The sequence below is a fragment of the Lissotriton helveticus genome, chromosome 3_1 (assembly GCF_964261635.1).
Source record: "Lissotriton helveticus chromosome 3_1, aLisHel1.1, whole genome shotgun sequence".
Taxonomy (NCBI): domain Eukaryota; kingdom Metazoa; phylum Chordata; class Amphibia; order Caudata; family Salamandridae; genus Lissotriton; species Lissotriton helveticus.
This window is the reverse complement of record NC_136061.1, coordinates 1,831,672,495-1,831,696,643: the sequence shown is the minus strand read 5'-3', so window position 1 is coordinate 1,831,696,643 and position 24,149 is coordinate 1,831,672,495. Positions and strand designations below refer to the sequence as shown.

General features: G+C 44.0%; 1 protein-coding gene across 1 annotated transcript in view; it reads right to left on the bottom strand.

Moving 5' to 3' along the window:
• The window catches only part of LOC144823878 (uncharacterized), a 66,633-nt gene that overhangs the window by 21,256 nt on the left and 21,228 nt on the right, over positions 1-24,149 (bottom strand). The window contains exons 11-30 of the mRNA XM_078682766.1: positions 18,212-18,350; positions 17,510-17,620; positions 15,945-16,014; positions 15,677-15,814; positions 15,407-15,571; positions 14,451-14,545; positions 13,167-13,293; positions 12,316-12,571; positions 10,402-10,454; positions 9,864-9,964; positions 8,802-8,953; positions 6,799-6,937; positions 6,600-6,707; positions 5,438-5,617; positions 4,930-5,169; positions 4,474-4,630; positions 2,191-2,319; positions 1,333-1,477; positions 964-1,007; positions 668-868 (exon numbers count right to left, since the gene is read on the bottom strand). Coding sequence (XP_078538892.1) covers positions 668-868; positions 964-1,007; positions 1,333-1,477; positions 2,191-2,319; positions 4,474-4,630; positions 4,930-5,169; positions 5,438-5,617; positions 6,600-6,707; positions 6,799-6,937; positions 8,802-8,953; positions 9,864-9,964; positions 10,402-10,454; positions 12,316-12,571; positions 13,167-13,293; positions 14,451-14,545; positions 15,407-15,571; positions 15,677-15,814; positions 15,945-16,014; positions 17,510-17,620; positions 18,212-18,350 — 2,750 coding nt within the window. The remainder of the gene's footprint in view (positions 1-667; positions 869-963; positions 1,008-1,332; positions 1,478-2,190; positions 2,320-4,473; positions 4,631-4,929; positions 5,170-5,437; positions 5,618-6,599; positions 6,708-6,798; positions 6,938-8,801; positions 8,954-9,863; positions 9,965-10,401; positions 10,455-12,315; positions 12,572-13,166; positions 13,294-14,450; positions 14,546-15,406; positions 15,572-15,676; positions 15,815-15,944; positions 16,015-17,509; positions 17,621-18,211; positions 18,351-24,149) is intronic.

Genomic DNA, 24,149 nt, shown 5'->3' with positions numbered 1-24,149 from the left:
TCCTTATGCCAGTACTTTACATGGTACTGTACAAATAATTGAGAAAACTAGTTGAATCCAACCCTTTGCATGATTGTCAATTGGCATAAATTACTGATAATTAAAAATATTAATGAAAAGTTCAAGTTGGAATACATTGTAGTGTTGTTTATCCCACTTGCTGCAAGATTCAAGCGCAGCTGCAGTACCAAAGTAACTACATTGCCTCAACTTTTCGCGATTTTCCTCAAGTTCTATAGTATAAAAAGCTATACATCTCCCTCCCGCGTGTAAAAGTTGGTGTCTCTGCAGTGACCCACAAATATTGAGTCAGGTAGCACCAGTAGGCACTGTGACTCTGGTACTGATGGTGCCTGCTCATAGGAAGTCACGCTGCCTTTGCTACTGAATGACTGCCGTCTGATAAGAAAGGGGGAACCTTGAAACCAAACAGCGCCTGCAATGCTGAAGTAAGCAAGAGAATGACATATTGAGGTTTGCTGGTGCCAAAGCACAAAATTACTCAGAAATAACAGTCTCTGTGCCAAACCACTGCCCTGATCCACACCGCCATAGGGCCATCCAGCTCTATTACTGTGCCTACTCACTGATCCCACTAATGACTAAAGGAAACCTAAATAGCCTGACTACAGGAGCAAGTTTATCAGAGAGAACACAAACAACCTACCGCTGGTGTGCGAGGAAGTGGGCGTGTCAGTGGTGAAGGTGAAGGCTGTGGTGGGTGCTGTGGTTGAGCATTCTGTAATGTGGCGGTTGATTGTGCCATTGGCTGCGCAGGTTGCTACAAAGCAGCCTCCCAGGTTATCTCCTGTTCGGTAGATTTCGTCACCATACTTGTACTTCTTGCCACCGTAAGAACAAAAACAGGCTGAAAAATCAAGCATGTAGTCAGGGAATATTCACGCTTCTAGGAAGTCCAGTGCTGTAGCAAAAAAACTCTGCATGCGACCCTTGACATCTTACCTGTAAGGTCGTAGTTGCATTTCATGTCATTGCCAATGCACGAGCTAGTTGGAGAGAAGGTAGTTATGAGTTACAAGCATCACAAATGTTCATGCTCTGTTACTTTTCGAGCAAAAAATGCAATTTTGTGGCCAGCAGCCCACACACGCAAACTTATACAAACATGAGTCAAGCAAGAAAACATGCAGCGGTATTATTTTAACTCCATCTCAGAATTCAAGCATAGGTCCCAGAGACTCAGAGAGGGCTATCACTAGGCAGGACATCCAAAAATGATGATGATTACCCGCGAGGAATCAAAAGAAGCCATCAACCACTTATCAAGGAGGTCACATGCAATTAATTTCCCTTTCACCCATCCTCCCTTACCATGACATGCAGTTCTCCACACTGGGGATCTTGGAGCCAGGTCTGTAGAGGTTGCCATGATTGTCATAGCAGCCACAGTTAGCAGTGCAGGCCATGTTCTGCTCATCGAAGTAGGGTCGGTCCTCTGGGCAGCTGGGGTAGCAACCTAAAGATTTTCAGAAGACAACAGATGAAAAAAATGAAAAAGCAAGGGAACGGTTAGAAGGAAAAAACATAGCTTTCTATGCTTGCTTATTTCCTGTCAAAGCTTTTCGAAACCCACCAAGTCGAGCTGGTAGGAAGGATGGCCTTGATACTGCAATGTTGTCTCATATTTGAAAGGTTGTTATTGGAAGAATTGACATTTTAGCCATCTTTTTTGTTCCTTGCTTATAAGCATCCCTGGCGGTATGAATCAGAGTTGAACTAGCATCTGGACAAATGGGGGATTTTAAAACAATTTGGTCCCTCAAAGGAGAGCTGAGAACGGCCAGGAATGTGCCATGGTAACCTGTGGGAGCTATCATGGTGGAAGTCCAAATACCTTTCCCCCATGACCCACAGTATTTAGACTTTAGAATGGGTTGAGAGAACGAACATTGTGGCAGACATATCTAAGCAACAGAGTTCTACCTGCCCACAGATGTCCCCTCTGAATATGTTGGGCCTCCACACTCCCTATCTATGTTCTGGCATCCGACCATGGCAGGCTGTTAGCTCTGAACCCCAGCACAAGCCTAGTTTGGGAAGACAACTTACAAACTTCTCTCCTTTGCATCCTGACTACATCTCTACTGTCCAGTGTGGACTGTTTCAAATGATCATAACTGCTGAAAACAGAGCAGAATATGGACAAAGTCTAGATTGTTTCTCCCATACCTTCCAAGCCGGGCAACTCATAAAGGCATTTCCCACCAGGGTTGACGCAGGTCTTCATGCATGGGGCGCCGCACGGTTTGTAGTGCCACTCACAGTCCCCATCTGGGTTGTAGAAGTCGCAGAACAGAGCTGCAGAGAGAAAGACAATGGAGCACCTCTTGTCTTTTATGTTTTTTGCTATTTCAACAATGTGTTTTAAGCTGTATATGGCTAGATACATGCAACTTGATGCCGCTGCGAGGGCACAGACGAGCAAAGGCCTGACAGGCACAATGTACACGAGGGAGCAGGGTGATTGTTTTAGTAAGTTAGGCATCCATAGTTCGCCTGATTCTGTCTTACAGTATCTCCTGGCATTGAACACCTTCCTTCGTACATTCTCTATTGATATATGCAAATGTGACCCAATTCATGTCTGGTTACTGACTGTTAAGCTACCTGGTTAAAACTAGTTAGTGCCAAGACTTAGATCCTTGGCTGGGGATCTCCAGAAGTGCCTACCTGGCGTTTGCCTGGAAGCAAACTTTAGAGACTTCACCAATAATACTCAAAATGAATTTATAATCTGACTATTCTAGTAACATAAGGGTTCAGTTAGAGTTGTCCCAACAGGGTGCTCACGATGCAGTTCCCCATCTGTCAATCTGATGGCCCCCCACCCTTTTTAGGGTGTATGATGTGATGTCCTTTTTTCTCCATCCCTGCCAGGTAAAACCGGTCAGGGAAGGACAGAAAAAACCAAATGATGAACCCCACAGCGAGAGAAAAAGGCAGGGTATGCAAGTTATTAGTTTTTGTGTTTTTCAATAACAAACACTGGGATTTTTTTTGTTAAAGTTTTGTAGACTGCTGTCAAAATCAACAGCAGCTGTCCACCAAACCTTTTGTACCATAACAGAAACTGCCATGACAGCGGTTCCTGTCAAGGTGCAGGGATCACCAGTGGACCAGTGGTGAGCTCTAAATTTGGCAGGCGGCAATCCATCAGGGTGGCAAAAGTAAAGTCCTCCATCACCCTGAAGGACAGAGTCTCGATCAGGCTCATCGTCATATTACTTATCACTTAGCTTGATCACGCTACTATAACAGCTACGTGTTGGAATGGAGAATATATTTAGAAACATAATACTTTGATAAGAAACCTACTACATTGAATTTTCAAGAAGTAAAACTTTCCATTATCATTAAATGGAAAGTATTTAAGTTTTACAACAATTTGTTTTAAAAAATCTGGGTCCTCGAACTCACCCTAAACCATAATCTATTCCAAATCCTAATTTAATTATTAACCTAATCTTTATATTAAACCTAATCTGTCCCTTAACCTAACCACTGTTCTACGCCCCCACCCACATTAACTCAAGCCCTGTCTTTCATTGTAGCTCTTAACTGTTTTTATTCTCAGATGCTTTTACCAATATAACATATTCATTTGTAACTGTTTCTTGAAAATGTACATCTTTTCATTCTTATTTTCGTTAGTGGTCTAAAACTAAAATGCACTGCTACTACTTTTCTTCGAAGTGGTTCCCTCATGATGACATTTTTACATACATTTCATACTGTCAAGATCCCTAAAGCCAATCAAATCACTATGTTGAAAAAAGAACAGACAGTAAGGAAATGACCCCTCCAAAACACAGCACCAGGGAAGACTGAGAGAACCTTCCCCCATCCCTGAGGAGTTTGTATTACATACTGGTATGTATGACATTGAAACACCTCTGTAAGGCACACAGAGTGCCATATAGGCAGGTTTTCACCAACTCAGCTTAGACATTATTGCCCTTTGTGTATATGCATTAAGCAGTGTGTCCCTTGGTACAGTATTTAAAGAGAAAGCTTATATGGCATTTTAGGAACATAATATAACATTACCTGGTTTGTATCCTGTGTAGTAGACAGATCGATAACTAGACCAACACCGTTGACAGATAGACAGACATACAGACAGACAGATTATCCAAACCCATGACATCAGTAAACCCTGGGTAATTAGGAGTTGGTGGTCCTATTTCATTATTGTACAATCGAAATGTAAAATTCATGTGAACTGTAGAGATCTTGTGCAATGTCTAGTCTCAATTGACACACATGATCATGAAAACTAAAAAAAAGTTTCTTTTTTTCTGAAAAGTGCCATTGAAAGCAACACCTTTTTCTCCAATACATCTTGACATTTTCTCGATGTAAACAACGTTATCTCTCTCGCTCAATGACTTATTCTGCAACTTCACTAACTCTGAAGTTTTTCAATTGCATTTTCTGTCCACGTATACGTACGGCATATATTTGGGGTTCTCCAGTGGATGCAAACTCCAACCTCACTGCAGGCCTGGGCGTAAGCAGCAACAGCCGTACAGAAGCATTCACAATCCCCGCCAGTGTCGCAAGCACAGGAATCAGTCACACAGGCCTCGTAGTATTTGCTTGGGTCAACCTGTGAGTAGAGAGAAACACAAGAACTGGGAATGGGAGGAGACAATGCGTACATCCAATCTAAACCTTCTGAGTAAGTAAAAAGCTTCTAAGAAGAGTGGTGCGATGGTTTCGCAGATAGTGATAGTAGTGTGGTTACAAACACACCAACCTGGTAGGGGAGTCAATGTGTGTTATCCGATCACTAGAAATCCTTCAGCTTGGTGGATGGTTTCAGTGGTAACGTTTTTATTATACATAAAGGGGGTTGTGACTTGATACGCCAAGCAGAATTGTCGCTCAAGAACCGGACAACGTTACCTGTGAGTGACATGTTGAGAAGGCGTCGCTTTTGATGATGCTGCACTGTTTCTGGGACCAAGCTTTCCTGTACGGGTTGGCAGTACAAGCGTCCTTGCTTTCCAAGGCATCTGGGCAGGTGGGATTGGCTTTCCAGCTGTTCCCGAATTCAAGTACATCGCCAACCACAGACTGGCTTCTGGTAGTGAAGTCATTGATACCATTCGAATCAAAGTTGCCACAGAGACCACAAACCGTGCCCTATGTAACGAGCCAAACAAGTGTGGGTGAATAGTCTTTCATCACAAGCATTGACAAATTAATGAAAAAAAGACTTGCAGGGAGTTTTTTGCCATACGCATGCCAATGCCTTTGGCCAAGGCACAACATGCAATCACAGAGACTGTTGTTTTTCGTAGGGATGGGAAGTTAGAAACAACACTGAACCTTAACCCTTAGTGGTATTAAGTTACTCAAGGGATTATTGTGTCCTCTGAACACATCTATTGTCCTTTGATTAAATCCTCACCTTAAATTTTGAACTGAGCTTGAGGAACATGCTGGTCTTCTTGTCCCACATGAGGGCCATTCCATGCTTTGACTCGATCACCATGTAGATGCCTGTAGAGCGGACATTGAAAGGCATATCCACCGTGCTGTCCCTTTGCACCACATCGATGTGTTCCTCATGCAGGATCAGTTCATTGCCCTGCAAAAGAAACAGGCTCAATTAGGTGGAAGACAGGCCAAAAAACAATCTCAATTTGCAGTGACGGCCAATAAGTGTGTGGCTTTAGCAGTAAACTACTTCATCTCTTTACAACCTTTCTAAATGATCTCTACTTGTAAAATTAGATCAAAATGTTCATTGATTGCACCTGTTAACATATGCAATAGTGTGGTGTATGCTGTTGGACTTTATCTATTTGCCAGAATGCATGTTTGACTCATCTACATCTATCCAATGAACAATCAGAATCCTTGAATGAATATTAATGGAGGATTTCAATTCTCAGTGCATGAAACATAGCACCCAATTCGTGCCCAAATGAGAAAGTGCATGAGAGCTGGCAGTGTGGTTTTCTATTTCCGTGCCCAATCAAGGGTCTGTATCTCACTTCTATGGCTGAGGGGGGTAGCTCAGTCTTCAGGTTTAACCTCAATCATGTCCATTGTGCTGGCTTTCTAAGCAGTGAGAAAGATCCTCAGATGTAATAGCCGTTCACTCCTCAGCCTCCACGCTAAAACGTACGGAAAGGTGTCAGTACTTAAAGGATTGAGAGGTGGCTTGCAGAAATGTTGATTAAGTGCAGAGGGCAGCTGTGCTGACATTACCTAATCATTATGCAAAGATCCCTGGACTTCCAACAGATGGGAATTGCTGTAACCCAAAGAGGCTGAGGCAACAAACACTGGTGCACTCAACGTCATAATCAGTCATATTCCTAACAGAGGCATCATTGAAGAAACCCTTTCCTAGACAGAAGACATGTGAGTTCATCAATTCATTTAGAGCAATTACAACTCTTTGAAGCAACAGGGAACAGATACTTTTCACATCTTCAGCCACATAATTTAATCAAGTGCCTATTTCGTGTGGTGATGCTAGACCGATATGTGGCTTTCGTTTCCAGCTAGAGCTCCATCCAACATCCAGCCATTTTCATTCATACGTAGCACGCGCTACTCACCCCCATGAAGACCCGAATGGCTTTGGAGCAGGTGGTGCCAGTAGTGCCGCAGGGCATATTCTCGATGATCACTCGGAAGGTGCCAGCAGTGCTGTTGCCACAGTAGTCCTGAGGAGAAGGATATTGGTATTAATAAGCAATGGTCCTCGGCAGGTTGCGGGCTGCGAGAAGGCGCCATATTGGAATACTCCATAAATACCTGAGCCAGGGTGTATTGACAGTCCCCGCTGAAGCTGTACCGCTTGCTGTCGAATGTGATGTAATGTCCTTCGCCGTATACTGTGCAGGTGCCGAAGCAAGGTTTGTCAGTGCATTGCCACTTCCGGTTCTTGCAGGTGCTGTGAGCAAGAAACCCTCTCATCAATCAATGAAGCAGTGCAGTCGAACAAGTGCACCCTGCTCCTGCCCGCAAAACCTATTCCATGCCCCACGCTTTAGCGCTCTTGGGCACAGCTTGAAATGCAGGGAGATATGTACAAGAATGTCAGAGCGTGATGTAATGCCAAATTTGGCAATTCTGCACTCAGACATTTTCAAAATGCAGGGACGCGCCGTATTTACAAAAATGGTGCACCCCTGCCTTTCACCTAGCGCTGGCAATAAAAAAGCTGCCTAGCTCAAATAATCCCATAAACATCCTGCACATAAACCATCTTTAAAGGTGATTTGCCATTTCCTTGTGTGCTACAGAGAACAGCACACACAGAAAGAGCAAAATACGAGGAGAAATGATTAATTTCTCTTCGTATCGCCATCCTAAAACCAGGTTTTACCTGGCCTAAGTTTTTGGTGCTTCCACATATTTGTAAATATGGAGCGGCGTCAAAACGCAATGGGTGTGCACATATTTAGATATGCTTCTTTTTTCATTATCCTCATATGACATGGAAAGGGCTTTCACCTTGTACAAAGGTGGCATCTTGCCCACCCCTTCTGTGGCTTCTATTTGTACTTTTGTTTAATGAAGGAGAGTCCTATTCACTGAGATCCCTCTGATGATTTCCTCTTTACAGCAGAGGAGCACAACACTGTATTCATCTATTTCATAACATTTAGACCACCTGAGCTTTCTGATCTTTTTTGGTTGGATTACAGTGCATGTGTCTTCTGTGAGGTCTGCCATCTTTCCTAATGCCCAATTTTGTAATGTCAACAACTGTAAAACTAATCCTTGAACACCACGTTTTAGCCCATCACTTGAATAATTGTCATACATTGAACCATGACCTACTGCACGTATAGTCTTTTCCAAGCAAGAAACCACACGCCTTCTTAAGAATCTTTGGCTTAAATGAGTTACTCGATGCTTTATACAAATCCTAGCATCCATCTTCAAGCGGCCCGTGCCATTTGGTATTTTCTACCACAGTTCAAAAGATCAGGATTTATCCATGACATTGCACAGCAGAGATATCCAGCACTGTTTCAGAATGCACCAATCCATGCCTAAATCTAGGATAACCGCAGGCTACACAAATGATTTCAATTAAGTTTCATTGCAGATACATATCATAGGGGTATTCATTAAATGTAACAAGATGTTGGTCCTTTGGGAACCACTGCGGACAATCCAGGAAATCTGACCTGGCTCCACGTCTTTTGAACCGAAGATGCCAAGTGAAAAGCTATCCCATGGCTCCAACCCAGGTGGATCAAAACTGGCCAACCTTGGTGTTCAAGAAAACTACACTCTCTTTCATTGAAATAGGTGCCATTTTGTACCAGAGGGCAAAAAGATGGCTTGGGCATGATTTTAACAAAGCCCTGTTGGTTTGCATTCAATCAGTGATCTTTAGCAAAATTAGTTCACTTGTATTTTCCCATAGGGCCTGTTCTATTGGTCTTTACTAGCTTTCTCTTTGTTGTGGAGGAGCTAGAAAGCATCATATGAACACTAATGGGTAGGAAAGATGTGTAATGGAGCCTAGAAATGTTTAGCTTACCCACAAGCTACGTAAACATTCTTCTCTGGGCTACAAGAGTTATTGGATTATCAGGCGACCACACCTTCAGCTGTTGCAAAAGACCCAGCTGTCAAAGGCGCTGTCTGGAGACTGTAGCGAGACGTCTCCCCGGGCCCATTGTCACCGCCAGGACACGCACATGAGGAGTAACATACAGCAACCAGCCCCAACTCCCTCTTCTCTGCCTGAGTTTATAAAGGATGGTGCTCCTGACAAGCAGTTGAGTGGAAGTGCCTACCAGGTGTTGCAGCTGACGGATATCTCCTCTCCAGGTTGGTATTCAGCCTCATTGTGGAGACAGGGACAGGCCTCGGCCTGGATGCAGCCACCTTTGCCGTCGAGCACCATCCCCTCCGGGCAGATGCATCCCTTCACGCAGTGGGTGCTGAACTGTAAAGTCAAGGAAGAAAAGACCGTTTTAGCAGGGCCCAGGGCAGAGAAGCAATAGAGCGGACTCCCGGTGCTGGAAGAGTCCACGATAAACACATTACAGTCTACAAACATTTCACAGTCAGAAGACAAGGTTCTGTGTGCTGAGCCTTGAGACCTTGGGCCATTGGACAACAACATGGAGGGTCTTCCTCCCCCCGTCCCAGGGACATCTTAAGGATTTTGGGGGCCTGGGCAAATATTTTTTGTGGGCCCCTAATCCAAACAGCTTTGAATTTGTGATCCAATATCTGCTCTTTCATGCCTTTTTACGTCTCGCTAGAGTCAGCGCGCATGCGCTGTCTTGCGAGAAATTTAGTAGCTGCTTTCAAAAGTGCTACTCAGGCCGGCGACCAGCTTGTTTGTCCAAGTGACAAATAGTGCACATTCCCACTTGTACAAATTCTAAATATGTTCACATCTAATGTTCAGGGATTGTGACTTGTTTTCAATATTGTAATACAGCAGCAAATAATCTGTTAATATGTGAGGTCTTGTGTTGACCTAAACAAAACTTTTTTTATGGATGCTGCATGAAACATAAACACAACATTTCTCTTCAAAATGTCTGTAAAAGACTCACACATCAGCCACATTAAAAATAAATTGAAGGAAAACTTTATTCCTGTTTAAGAAATATTCAAGGTCATCAGGGCAAGACTCTGCAGAACAGAGTCGGCTCTATCAGGGAGCCCCCTGAAAGGCTGGGGCCAGAGCATACTTTGCCCATACCTTAAAACATCTCCAACAAAAGAAAAGAACAGGCGCAGGCAAAATATTGTTTTAAATTAAACCATCCTCTCAATTTCTCCCCAAGCCTTCGCCCTGTGTGTGTCCCCCCTGCATTTCCCCAACCCTACGAGACACTCACGCATTCCACGTCGTAAGTCTGGCAGCTCTTCTGGCACTCGGAGCCCTGGGCGTTGGAAGAAACATTTGCGCAGTCGAAGTACACCATGGGGGCATCGCATTCTGGAGTGGGCGACATAATGAGAGGAGTGTGAGATATCGGCATGTCTCACTTCCAGGAAATTATGTTTTCCCAATCCCTGCTTGTTGGGCGGGGCGGTGGGTTTCTAAGGACACAATTTAGCAGAAGTCAGAACACAATATGCAGAGGTGGAGCAATGGGGCCTGACACGGGAGTGGCTCGCCCCCCTCAACTGCTCTGCTAGGCCCCTAGCCTGGTGGAATGAACCTTTTCTCCGCTGATGAATCTGTGTCCATAGATGATGAATGAATGAACAAAGAAGAGAATACATTTTACCCAATGGGAGAGTAAAATTCACCCCAAAGAGAGCACGAGAGAATATTAATGCCAGTGGTACAGCATGGGGATTCAGAGGGTGACAAAGGGCGGCAAACACGGACTTGGATTGCAGTTTCCGCTGATAGGCGGTGAAGATTACCTGGATCTTTAACTGTCACTCCCAAGCAGCTGACCTTCCCCTGGGAGCAGGTGCTGTGAAGAAGAGGGGAGAAAGACAACAAGGCGTTAGAAAAGTGTTCTACTTGTTCAGCTTTCTGTGAAATATTTTTCATTTTCTTTTTCGTTTTTGGCGGTTCATCACCACCTAGTGGCCAATGTCAGGAATTTCTTTCTGGAAGTCTCGTGTTTATTAAGTGATAACCTTCACTGGTTGTTGTTTTAGCCCCTGCAGGTGCTATGCTGTACAGAGTGGTTTTGTTTTTACGTTTAGCAACATAGTGCACAGAAATCAATAATCATCTCACATGTTTATAAGACATTTTAAAATAAATAACTTCCTGGTCGTTTGAAATTGCAGATAAAAGGAATATGTGACGCATTTTGTTCCATGTCCTGGTGCAGCCTGCACTCTCATCATTCATGTTTAAAAACTGCAAACGCACAAATAGCACAACAGCTGGAGTCACAGAACTTTTGTAAAATAGTATTAGATGCCATGGGACCTTATTTTAGAAATGATGCATCGCTGCGTGAAAGCAGCGATGCGTCACTTCTCAGTGCGCACTCCTTGCGACATACCTGTTGCATCATATTTAATGTATGACGCATCATTTCGCAAGAAGTTACAGATACGTCAGTATTTCTGACGTATCTGTAAGCGCAAAAGTGGCGCAAATCCAGCAATGCATCCTTTCACATGGGGAAAGCCCCATGTGAAAGGGCCTACGTCAGTCTGACTCCTGCTGTGAGGCAGGCTCTCGTAGATTTCACTGCGTCACTTTTACAAATCTTTATGCGGGGTAACGCCCCCCCTGCATACATTGTACCTAACGCAGGTATAATGTAGCGCAGGGGTTTACAAAGTGACGCATCTGCTTAGATGCGTCACTTTGTAAATAGTGCGCAATAGGAGGCATGTTTTACGCCGACGCATCGGAAGCGCAAAACTGATGCAAGGCCTCATAAATGAGGCCCCATGGATTTTCTCTGCAAGAGACTGGGTGGTTGAGGCTGTCTTGCTGGATTTTCAAAATCCATCATTTGCTTGTGCCCCAGCGCTAGACCTGGCTGCCCAGGCAGGATGCATTCATCTGTATAACTTCTTGTAGTGGACAGCTGCACTGCTGCAGACCTATAGGTCAAGATGTGGCTGCGCTCGCCGAACGGTGTGTACCTTGCCACTAGGTTCATGCAATGTGGCTGTACGTATTGGTGATTTCATTCAAACATAGGCATAACATCCGCTAATACAAATGTATCACCCCTTCCCTCCTAACCAGTAGTCCTACAAGACACCCACAGGACACAAGTCTCATACTTGGGGGTCTTACTATCATATGCAATAAAAAATTGACGACATAGCAAGTCACGTCACACGATGTAATGTCATGCCCTTATAATAATCTTTACTTAAAAGCTCAAATGTCTATTCTACAGCAACAACAACTTAACATGATCACAAAGAAAAAAAAAGACCATTTTTGGTTTTACTTTCTTTTAAATCACGTATTTTCCACATATCAGTGGTGCAACTGAGCTTGGAAATGCCAATATTTTCAAACAGACACGTGGAACTTGTAAATTACAATGTTAAACAGCTTTTAGTTACTAATCAAAGTATGCGGGTTTTATTATTTTTTTAAATATTATACTGGCTGAGAGTGCGTGTTTATTTCATGTTGATGTTCTTAAGCTCTTTCCAAACCCAAACAGTGCTTTACACCTGCAGTTTGTTGACCAAAACCTTTTATCATCGAAATAAGGGGAACGAGGCCCCTTTTTCAAAACATAATGGGAAACTCCGTACCCGCTTGTCTACCCCTGACGTCTGCCCTGGGCACCCAGTTGAGTTGTGACCTAGACAGATATGGCATTACCCTTATCGTGAACTCACCAGATAGCCTTGTTATCGTGTACAACCTCCCCGGGTGCCATGGAGGAGCCTTGGTAGTAGCAGCCGCACTCTTCGACCTCCACACACTTGCTGCTCTCATCCAGGTACATGCCTTCTGGGCAGACACAGCCGTCGACAGGTAGGATTGTTACACCGCAGGAGTTGTCGGGCTCGCTGAGGGACCGACAGGTGGCCTGGCACTTGTGCGCGGAGTACGTGTAGGTCTGTGTCGCAGGGCAGTCTTCACTGTACTTGCCTTAGCAGGGGAGAGGTAAACAGGAGCTTACATTTCATAGGCCCAAAGTTAAACTAGCGAAAGACACACAGTTGATGGACAGAATGCAGAACAAATCACAACATTCACCCCCAGTCAGGAGATCTGGGTTAAATCCATCATTCTTTTGCTCACCATGCCACCCCATTTTAGACCTGGCCATATGCAAATCAGTCTTGACCCTGTGCCTCATGGGAGTTAAACCAGCGCATGTCAAGGACGAGTCAGAGTGCTGTGGCAACCACAATGGCGAGCATGTATCTTTAAGTATCTGGCTAATTCATCATGGCCACTGGTGAATGTATGTATGTGTGTATGTATATAGATATATATGTAAATATATATATATATATATGTGTGTCTATATATATATATATATATGTGTGTGTATATATATATGTGTGTGTATATATATATATATATATATGTGTGTGTGTGTATATGCGTGTGTGTGTGTGTGTGTATGTATATATATATACATATATATATATATGCTACTAGTGAGGTGGCGTGCACCCAATCTAGGACTCGAACAGTAGCAGGAAGTTTTGTTTAGTTTCTGGTCTCCCTCACTCACCACATATCTCGCTCCTCCACCCTTCCAGGAAGATCCCCTTGGCTGCACAGGCGCGCACGTAGGACGAGATGGCTGCGCACATGCAGTCCTCAGTCTTCTCGCAGTTGCAAGTGTCGAACATGCAGTTCTGGAAAGAAAGAAACGCAGTTGCCCAGTTAGAATTAAACACAGGCCTCCCATCAGCGTGTTTAAGCCCCACCTTATTTTCAGCCGCGGCTATGCTGCAAAAATGGCCCTGTAATAAAAACGGCCCCCAGGGACCTAAAACCGGTCCCCACCCGTGCGGGGCACCGGGGGATTGCCTGGTGCCCGCTATGGCCAGTAGGGCCCTGTGTGCAGGGAAGATCGGTGGAGCCAGGTTGGGGGGGATTGGGTTGGGGTGGGACGGGGATTTCGACAGACGATGTCGAGGGAAAATTAATTCTTTATTTAATTTTCCCTCTTCATCGTCCATCGAAATACCACATCGCCCGGCCCCACCGCTCTTACCTGCATGGGCCACGGCTGCTTATTTTTCACCATAATTTACTACTTCTTCGTTCTTTTGCGCCTCAGGTCTTTTGATAGCTGATAATTATGGACATGCATTATCAGAAAACAAGACTATATACTCAAAACATTGCTATAAAACTCTTGTGCGATAGCCTGTAATGTGACAATAATTGTAATTTTGAATGATTTAAAAGCTTTATGGGCACAACACAGGGATGAGACTCGTGACACAAGCTGTGATAGTGACGTTTTTACCTCCTCCATCGGCCTTACCTGCGTTCTAGTGTGCGCTAAACTCGCATGCCTTATGTGGGCAAGCTTGCAGTTAACCTTCTGTGGAGAGAGCCCACGGTTTAAGGCAGAATCCCTAAAGTTTTCTATAAAAACCTCCCTCATTCGTTTTCTTGTTTGCTGCTAATTGTGTTTAGAAGGGGCATGAATCAGCAGTGCCAACTAGTACTCAAATGCATATTTCGCCTTGGGTAGGGCGTGTACTCATATTTGTAAGCATGAAATATGTATGACAAAATAACTCCCTTGCTCAAAAATGCCCTTTGCATGAATAGAAGTGATGTGTTAAGCGAGAAGTTGTGTGGCATCAACTAAGTATGCTGGCGCTAACAGAGGAAAGCAGGGCAGTGGAGGCTGGCAAGACATGGCTACTCTATGGGCCTGAAAAGCTAGGGTTTAAGATCCCAACAAATTGTAAGATGGGAAGAAATGACTCTCAACCATTGCACACCAGATGAGAATGCCAACCTTGGTTTGACTCACCATGCTACATCAACTCACCCTCTCGAAAGGCGCTGGAGCCAGGAAAGCGTGGCAGGGTTCGAAAGGTCCCAATGGGTCTGACAGCATCTGGCAGTGGTGCTCAGCATACTCGGCTGCACATAGAAAGAAGAAAAAGAAGAGGTTATGCCCCAGAGGTGCGGATTTCATGCAATCGTCACTACCAAGCCACGTCAGTCCAGGTGCATATGGCTGACGGTCATTGACACTGTGTGTGAAGATGGGGAGGTTCAATGGAAGTCAACGGGTAACCAGCACAGCCGAAGAGGTGACATGTTACACACATAATGCCAGCGATTGAAAACCACTCCATGTTTACCTTCAACTGTTAACATGGATAAAAAACAGTATTCCCTCACACTTGGCATTCGTGGGCAATGCCAACACAACCTGCCACACCGGGATTTACGTTGTTACAATGCATGCTTTTACCACGCATGCTTTTACAACGCAGGTTTTTCAACGCAAGTCGTTACAACAACTTGCGTTGGGGGGTGCTGGATAGTGAATAGTTTATTTTACTCTTCCAACTCCAGTCCCCGTGGATAGTAGGGAAGGTGTTGGATAGTAAATTAAACTATTACCTATCCTAGAGCGCCCCCAGCGCAATTCGTTGTAATGACTTACGTTGAAAAACCTGCGTTGTAAAGGCACTGCGTGGTAAAAGTTGCGTCGTAAAGGATGTTTCCCGCCACACGGAGTGAGGAAGGGCAAAAAGTCACAAAGTCACGTGTAGCTAACTGACATGAGTCAGAGACTCTGGTGACAATGAGGAGGAAGCCTTCAAGGAAAGGCATATGCTAGCAGAGTTCAGCTTTCCACCCCAGAACCCCATGGGTCCACTCTGTAGTCAGCACATGTTAACATTTTTGAGCCTAGAAGGTGCCAGGTAATCGCCGCACAGAGGGCTCCAGCCTTCCTCCTTTGAAGATACCATTTTTCAAGAGTACACATACCGTTCTGTACACTGGAGGCACACGGATCCTCGTGGATGTTTTTCACATTGGGACAGTCACTTTGTGTCTTCCAGTTGTTACCAAAAGAAGCGCCAGTGCCCTCCACCACTCCGCTCAAGGTTTTGAAATCATCGGCTTGATCTTTGTTGAAGTTTCCGCAGAGACCTTTTTGAGAAAGCAAGACAAAATTGAAGTGCAGTCACAACGCTGTTGAGAAGCGGTCAGTAGATGGGTGAAGGAGCTTCATATCAAGAGCAGAGGGAGACTTACCACAGGTCTTCCCCTCGAAGTGTGGCTGGAGCCTGATCCGAACTTGCAAAAAGTGCTTCACTTCGATCTCCACCTGGAGGCCAAAATTTGTCTCCATAATCATATAGGAGGAAGAGGGCTTGAACACGGTAACACCATCTGAGGGCACAGAATGTGACTGATCAGGAACGATGGAACACAGCCTTCACACCTTGCATGCAAGGCGAGAAAACAAAGAAAGCCAAGAGGCAGCCAGCAATCCAGAGATAGGTCTGAACTAAAAACTCACCTGAAACAATGGGAAGCTCTGCATGGACCATGTTCATGAGCACAGTGCAGTCTGGCCTGATGAAGAAAGTCTGCGGAGTGCAAGAGCAGAACACAAATCAGGCCAGTCATTCACCTTCACTGGACTGATCGACACAACACCAAAGCACCATTTGCTCTAGTTGAAGACACAGGGACTTCACATGGCCCGCTGTAAAAACTAGGAGTAGATTTATTTGGGGGGATTTGGTTAAGCTGTCAAACACGGTCTCATAAGCTGAATGCCAACACTAAATTAGAGCACCCTGGTTTTTTATTCAAGCAGAAAGTCAACCTCCCCGTCCCAGATAGGCTCTGACAGCCAGATCTCCCTCCGGAAAGGGTGTGGCACGTCTAAACTTGACTCATTTCCCAAACGGAAGGTCAACTGCTCAACCAAACACACTGTTGTGTCACAAGAAAGGAGATATTGTATGGGGAGTTTCAAAACATCTCATTACTGTCTAAAACTCTTGATGTTACATGCAATAAGGCGTGGATGGTGGATTGCATTTCAAGAGTGAGAACTTCTCTAAACGTTTGGAGGAAAGGCAGAAGGTACAAGACATGTAAAAAATATAGGTATGACAGTTGTATGTTTATCACAGGGATCTATTCTGCGTCATCCTAAATCCACCTCATTTATTCACTTGACATTTATTAACACCGTTTATTGAATTTCTTGGACCGTTCCGCCCCCTCTGTCCCAGCTTTACCCCCATGATCACACTCCAATGTTCATATATGGGGTTCTTTCCCCACCAATGCAGCGGTGTGAGTGTCGCTGAAGTAATGGCATGAATGGGCAACAAAACTACCAAGTGTCAAGCTACTGCATAGATGGAAATGTTATCTAAGTTGTATCACCCATTGGGTACTTGGAATCTATTGATAACATTAATAGTTCTTTTGAGTTCTGCCATGACCATTCAAATCGCACAAATTCTGGATGCCCACCTTAACATTTACTTCCCACTATAATGCGTGGCCACTGGACCTTTAGTTTTCTGAAAAAGAGGTAGGGATCTCTCCTCATAGCATTTAACCCCTTCGCCGCTGGCCGGATTCCCCCGCTGTGCTGGTGGGCAGGGGGGCGCATACAGTGCCCCCATGCTCATGACGAGGTCAGCTCATCATGAGCCACGGCGCTCCGGTGCTCATGACGAGCTGAGCACCGGAGGACTTCACATGGCCCGCTGTAGCTGAGCTCGTCATGACCGCGCCCGTTCCAATGGAACGTTCAGCACAGCAGGGGAATCAGCCCAGCGTGCGAGCGTTCCAAGTAACGGGCGCGGTCATGACGAGCTCAGCTCGTCATGAGCACCGGAGCGCCGTGGCTCATGAGGAGCTGACCTCGTCATGAGCGCTCACGAGGTTAAGGAAATCATTAGTGACGTCTATGTTGCTTTCTGAAGAGCATGATGTGTCCTTCAATTAGTAACCAATGTGTTTGCACCTAGCATCTCATAAACATTATGCTCATATCTCTGCATCTCTCATCTCTCCTTCCACACTTTTGACCTTTGCCAGTAAGATGTAGCCACATACCTTTTCTCCACCATTGAGGCTGATCGAGACACTTTTCATGCAGGTCTCGCTCTCCGTCCTGCCACACATGCGCATCTCTGCCATGACACTGAAGGAGTTACCAACGCAATCCTAGGAAAAAATGACAACCAGTGGCATTAATGACTTCCAGTGGTTGCAACTGGACAGATAGATTGAAAGCAGTGGAGTCCCTGGGACCAGAGCACGTGGGCTAATAGGGTGGCAGGTCCATAGCCACTCAGCTCTTGGCCTGGAACTGCTATAACAGTATATCATCAGGAGATGGGTCTCGAGATACCTATCTTTACAGCGCTCATGGCATGTACGAGTTCATAACAGGGGTAGTAAAGGCTTGAAAGGTTTATATCAGTAGGAACCACAGTATGTAAAGGTTTATATCATTAATATTGAAGGCTTGGGAAACTTATCGGAGGAAGCATCGATGGCCTGGTGGATTGATGATGCCAGGACCTATGGTCTAGAGGGTTTTTTATAGTACAGTGAGGTTTGAAATGTTTACCTTACTGGGTCACTAGTATGAACAGATTATAGTGGTAGGAAGCCTGAAAATACAGGTATATGTGAACAGGATCATGGAAATGAACAATATAATGCAAATGCTCTTGATGCTTTAGAATGCAAGGAGATCACCATTCATCCCTCACATTCAGCAGCATTATCAGAATTGTCTTTGTGAATTACCTTGGCCAGCACGTAGCCACAGTCGCCATGGAAGTTGTAAAGTGTCTCGTCAAAGGTGCTGATGTGAGAGCCTCCGTCAACTGAGCACGTCCCAACGCAAGGTAGTTTCTCACATGCCCACGTCCCTCCACCACAGGTGCTGCGCAGAAAGAGTAGATTTAAAAATCAGAACGCCTGATGTGGCTCTGAACACCACAACCTGGATACTTTTTTGTCTAACTTGCACACTTTCATTTGCTGCTATGCAAACCGAGCCCACCTTGACACCTTCCATTAAAAAATATGCGTAATGGACCATGAAATGCAGATTGCCCACATCTCAGCTCAAAGACTTGGGGGCACATGCATCAAACCATTTTGCAATCGCAAACAGTGCGAATCGCAATAGTCGTCCGTTTGCGATCGTAAAATGGCCTTTTCAGATGCATGTACATTTTGTGCAATTCGCAAATAAGGAAATCGCAAATTGCAATTCCCTAAACGCGATGCATCATGCATTCACAAATTGCAAGTTGATGGTAATTTGCAACTACTTTGAAAAATGCAAATAAATGCATTTTTCAAAGTGCATTGTGGTGCTGTACACCACATTTGCATACTTACCCGTTTTGGGGGGTTTATAAGGGTGGTCTTTTGGTCCCCTGCACCCTTGAAATTGCATGCGAAATTTGCGAGTACCTCTTTGGTACTCCCAAATTGCGAATGCAATCCCATTCATTCCTAAGGGCCTTTAGGCCCATAGGAATGAATGGTAAGCCATTCCTTAATAGCGAATCGCAAATTGTGATTCGCTATTAAGGAATTTGTAGGAATCACAATCTTTACTGCAAAACCTACATCCATATGTAATTGCGACTCCTTAATAATCGCTGTTAAGGACTCGCAATTCCTAACTTTATTGCATGTGCCCCCACGTCTTTCTTTGAAGGTCAAACTCTGCAACCTACCAAGATCTAACCTGCTCTGGCTACTCTACTAATCCCGCCAACCATCTGTTTGAACTCACATACCCCCCTAGTAATGATCACGCTGAACTCCTACTAACTTAACCCCTTGGCTGCGGCGGTAATTCCGCAGCAGCGCTAGGGGGAGGGGGGCTGCGCGGCGCTCCCTTGCTCGTGATGGAACCGCTCCGTCACGAGCCTCGGGCGCGCTGTGCTTGTGACGGAGTGGATCCGTCACGGCCCCGCCCGCTCAATAGAACGCGCCGCGCAGGCGCGAAATCATCGCCGCGCAGGCACGGCTGCCGGGCCGTAACAAAACCACTCCATCACCAGCACAGCGCGTCTGAGGCTGGTGACGGAGTGGTTCCGTCACCAGCATGGAAGGTGTTAATCTACAAGAAAGAAACTGGAGTAAATGCATGCAATGGTTTCCTTGAGAATGCAAGATTAATCATCCCACTAATCAACTATAACCAATCACCACTGGATTGACCACCAACGTTGGGGTCAGGAGCAATGTGCGGCCCAACTCTCTATTCCAGAGTCCCTTCAAATAATGATTTCCACATATGAACAATGTTTGAAGGACACGAAATGTTACATAGATTTTCTAGAGGCAAAATAAGATTAATGGAACTGTCAATTGTACATCACTGTTATACTAATGAATTGACGAGCTCCCAACTTCAAGGGCAACTGCAGATAGCACTCGTATCTAGAGTAAAATTGGAGATGCTCAGAGAACCGGTTATCGGGGTTAGGAACTATGAAAATATCATGAGTGTCAGTAAGACATAAGAGATAATGACTATAGAACACATGAATATGTACCCAAGGAAAAAAGGTTCTGACACGATATTATTTTGCCCCTTATACAGGGAAAGTGAAGTCTTTCCTGTACGGAAAACCCCTACTAAGAAGTCCTGAGGAAGGTGCCACATTACCAAGTGCAAAGCACCGAAACGCGTCGACGCACTTCTATATAGAAGAATCCATTTCTAGCTCAAACACACTGGATGTACATGGATTACTGTTGCATGTGTGTTATAATGTACATGTCATTTTTAGCTAGTGGATCTAGAAATCAATAGTGGTAAAAACATCAAAGTGCCACCGTTTTAAAGGGGTCTTTTTTCTTTTTTTTGTATTTACATGTGTTGTCTTGAGTAACAAAATCTTTGTGTCTATGATGTGCAATATAATATGAATGTACTTATATACTGTATAGTTTTATATTGTTCACTGATATTTTGCTGATTAACTTTTATTTTTCAGGGAAAGTTCCTTTGAAATTTTAAATGTGTGTATTTTTTATTGAAAACTATTGCTTTATTTTAATAAAAATCTAGATTGTTAACAAATATTTTTCTTTGTGGGAATCATTATATAAACCTTTTCCCTTCTAACGGTGATCTATAGCAACCGGTAACCCAGGTGCTGTGGAGGAACCGTACGGGTATAGATACCACGGGCTAACTAACACTCCCCAGGGATTTCTCTTTGACTTTTTGTCCTTTGTGCCCTGATCCCTGGTGACAGTGGGGTAACCTCTCTTTTGAAATCTGCTAAGTACGGCCTTGTGCTGGAGAGTTTAGGTTTTTCATGGTGACTATTTCAGTTTTTCCTATCCAAATAAAACCCAATAGTCTCTATCCAATCATAAAATGGATACACTAAGGACCTTCGGCTTTAGTGAAGAACAATTAAATAAAATATTAAGCTCCAATAGAGGCGGTAATAACATCACAGTTATTCCTAATGGGGGGGAAAAGTGGAACCAGCTTATTAACCTAAAAAAGAAAATCATCAGAACTGAGTTACATGCTGACTTTATGACTCAGTATGTTAGAGCAGGTAAAATACCAATAGGGTTGCAAATCCGGAATGAACCCGGCCTGTTTGTAGATAATCAAAAATTTCTGGAAACATGGACATTTATTTGTAACCGATGTAGCAGAGATCTCATGCTACTCATCATCGAAACCGCACAGGCCACTGTCCTAATAGAAATAAAAGAAATGGAGGAATTAGAAAAAGCACTCTTGGAGAACAATGTAGTCGAGGATGTTAAGAAGAGACTTGAGGAAATAAATAAGGATATGAGAGGATATTGCGAATACTTAACCAACCGTAAAACGCAAAAATTGAGGAAAGACATTGCTAAATTTAGCCAAGAAGTAGTCTATCCCTTTCTACAGAAAGACTATTACATTGAAAAACCTGATAATTTCAGGAATGAAAACACCAAACCCAGATTCCAAACTAGATTCCAACCCAGAAGACCTAGACACGTACACTTTTCAGGTACATCTGAGAGCAGTCTAGAGGAGGAGGAACACTGCAGAGAAGATGAGGAATATGCAGGTCCCAATAGAGATTATGAAACTCCTTTTTTAGACCAACGCCCACAGAGAGGTCGGGGGAACTTCCGTGGCAGAGGGAGGGGACAATACTCCAAGAGACCTGTTCAGAGAGAACAGGAGCAAGACTACCAACAGAACCCGGCCCCTCAGGAATACAAGCGGACCAGGAACAAAATATACTGGAGATAGAAATAACACCCATAATTAATCTATCCCAGAGAACCCTCACCAATATAGAAAAACAGGTGTTGGGTATGGGTTTTAACTTTGTCCCAACGGCAGGTATAAATAGGTTCCAATTAGAGAAGGACCTCAGAGCGTTCTTTCGGAAAATTAGATTACGCAGATTCTTTGAAAATAGACCTATTAGAGAGACACCAACTGACTCGGGTTTGCGAGCTAAGTCAACATTCACCCCCAGCCTAGGTATGGTGGATAAAAATCTTGAAATCTTCGAATCCATGGTAAAACTAGAGGTAGGCATTTTACTGGAAAAGAAACATTACCAAGAGCAAAATGTTAACAAGGAACAAAGGGAAGCCATCAACTCCTTGTCCGCTGACACGAGTATCACAATAAAGCCTGCGGACAAGGGGGGAGGAGTCGTGGTGTTCGACACTAGCGACTATGAACGCAGAGTAGGGTGCCTTCTAGCAAACGAAGAACACTACAACAGGGTCCATCAATCGAGATTATACAAACTTAAAAAAGATGTGGAAACTCTGCTCCAAACCACTTTAGAAGAAGGTGGTATCACTGAGGACGAATGGAAATTTTTAAACAATCCTAATCCAAAAACCCCCGCTATGTATGGACTACCAAAAGTCCACAAGAGTCTTAACGATCCACCGCTAAGACCAATAGTAGCTTCAATAGACTCGCTACTGGAACCACTGAGTCAGTATGTGGACAGATTCTTAAAACCTCTAGTTGAAAAACAGAAGTCTTACATCCGCGACACTGCGGATATGATATCCAAGATTGAAGGGACTCAATTCGATGAAGAAAATGAATATATGGTGACTCTCGATGTAGAGTCACTATATACTAATATACCCCAACAAGACATAATTACAGCAGTTAGCAGTCTTTTAGAAGATACGGAAATCATAGGAGGAAACAAACAATTTATTGTTGAATGTGTTTCCATGGTACTCCTCAACAACATCTTCCTCTTTAAGAAAGACTTGTATATTCAGAAGAAAGGGACCAGTATGGGCGCTACCTGCGCGCCGAGCTTAGCCTGCATATATGTCAGCTTGTTTGAAAACAAGCATATACACAATGAAGTGAGCCCATTTTTTGAGAATATCCGAAACTGGGCTCGCTTCATTGATGACATATTTTTTATCTGGCTGGGTAATACAGAGTCACTAGAAGAATTCCTGGCATGGCTGAATTTGGGAGATCCAAACCTCAGATTTACAGCCGTATACAGTAAAACAAAGGTAAATTTCCTGGATATTTGCATTAAAAGTGAGGACAAACAACTTAAAGTAGAGCTCTATAAAAAGGAATCAGACCGTAACACCATCTTACACTACCGTAGTTACCACCCCAAGAGTCAAAAAGACTCAATACCGTTTGGCGAATTTCTTCGCCTGAGAAGAAATTGTACAGATCTGGCAGACTTTCATAAGCACGCTGGAGATATGAAAAAGAAGTTCAGGGAACGTGGATATCCCAGGAAACTAGTTGAACATTCTTTTAAGCGGGCTCGCTACTATAACAGGGAAAGTCTACTAACCAAAAAAGAGAAAAAGAACGTACAAGACAAAATAGTGATGGTCAGTCAACATTCCTCTATAACCAACCAAGTAAAAAATATAATCAATCACAACTGGAAGATTCTCAACAACGGACCTGACACTAGTGTCTTAGAACGTCCGTTGTTTGCGTATAGAAAAAACAAAAACCTACGATCTAACCTAGTACATACGTACAGGGATGATGTGGTAGAAAATCAGACAACGCTCACCGGCACCAGAGCAGTGGGAAACAACAAATGTGGCAAGTGCAGCGTGTGTGACCACTGTGTAATTACAAAGAAAGTGGAACACAACGGCGCAACTCATGATATAACCACATTAAACAACTGCCGAACAAAAAACGCAATATACATGATCCTGTGCCCATGTGAACAAGCCTATATTGGGGAAACAGGCAGGGAGGTAAGAGTAAGGATCGGTGAACACAAATCTGCGATCAGAAATAATAAAGAAAATGCCCCCCTTGTAATGCACTGGAAAGAAAAAGGCCACAATGAAAAAGATCTCAGGTGGATCATTATAGAACGGATAAAGGAACTAACCAGGCTAGGTGATAGTACCACTAGACGTAAACAGCAAGAACAGTGGTACATGATAAAGTTTAATACCATTAAAAAAGGCCTCAATTCGAGGGAAGAATGGGAAGCCCTTATCTGAAGTGAATAATGAGATCTCTTCCACATAAGACCGAGATGAAACTAGACTAATAGAACAGCAAAGACAGGGCACAGATTAAGAAAAACATCGCGTAGATAGTCTGGCTACCTGCCACTAGTCACTAGGCAATTGCAGTAACCCCGGCTGCGACCAAACAACCCAAAATACAGTGTCCCAGAAATATATATAAAGATAAAACTCTGCG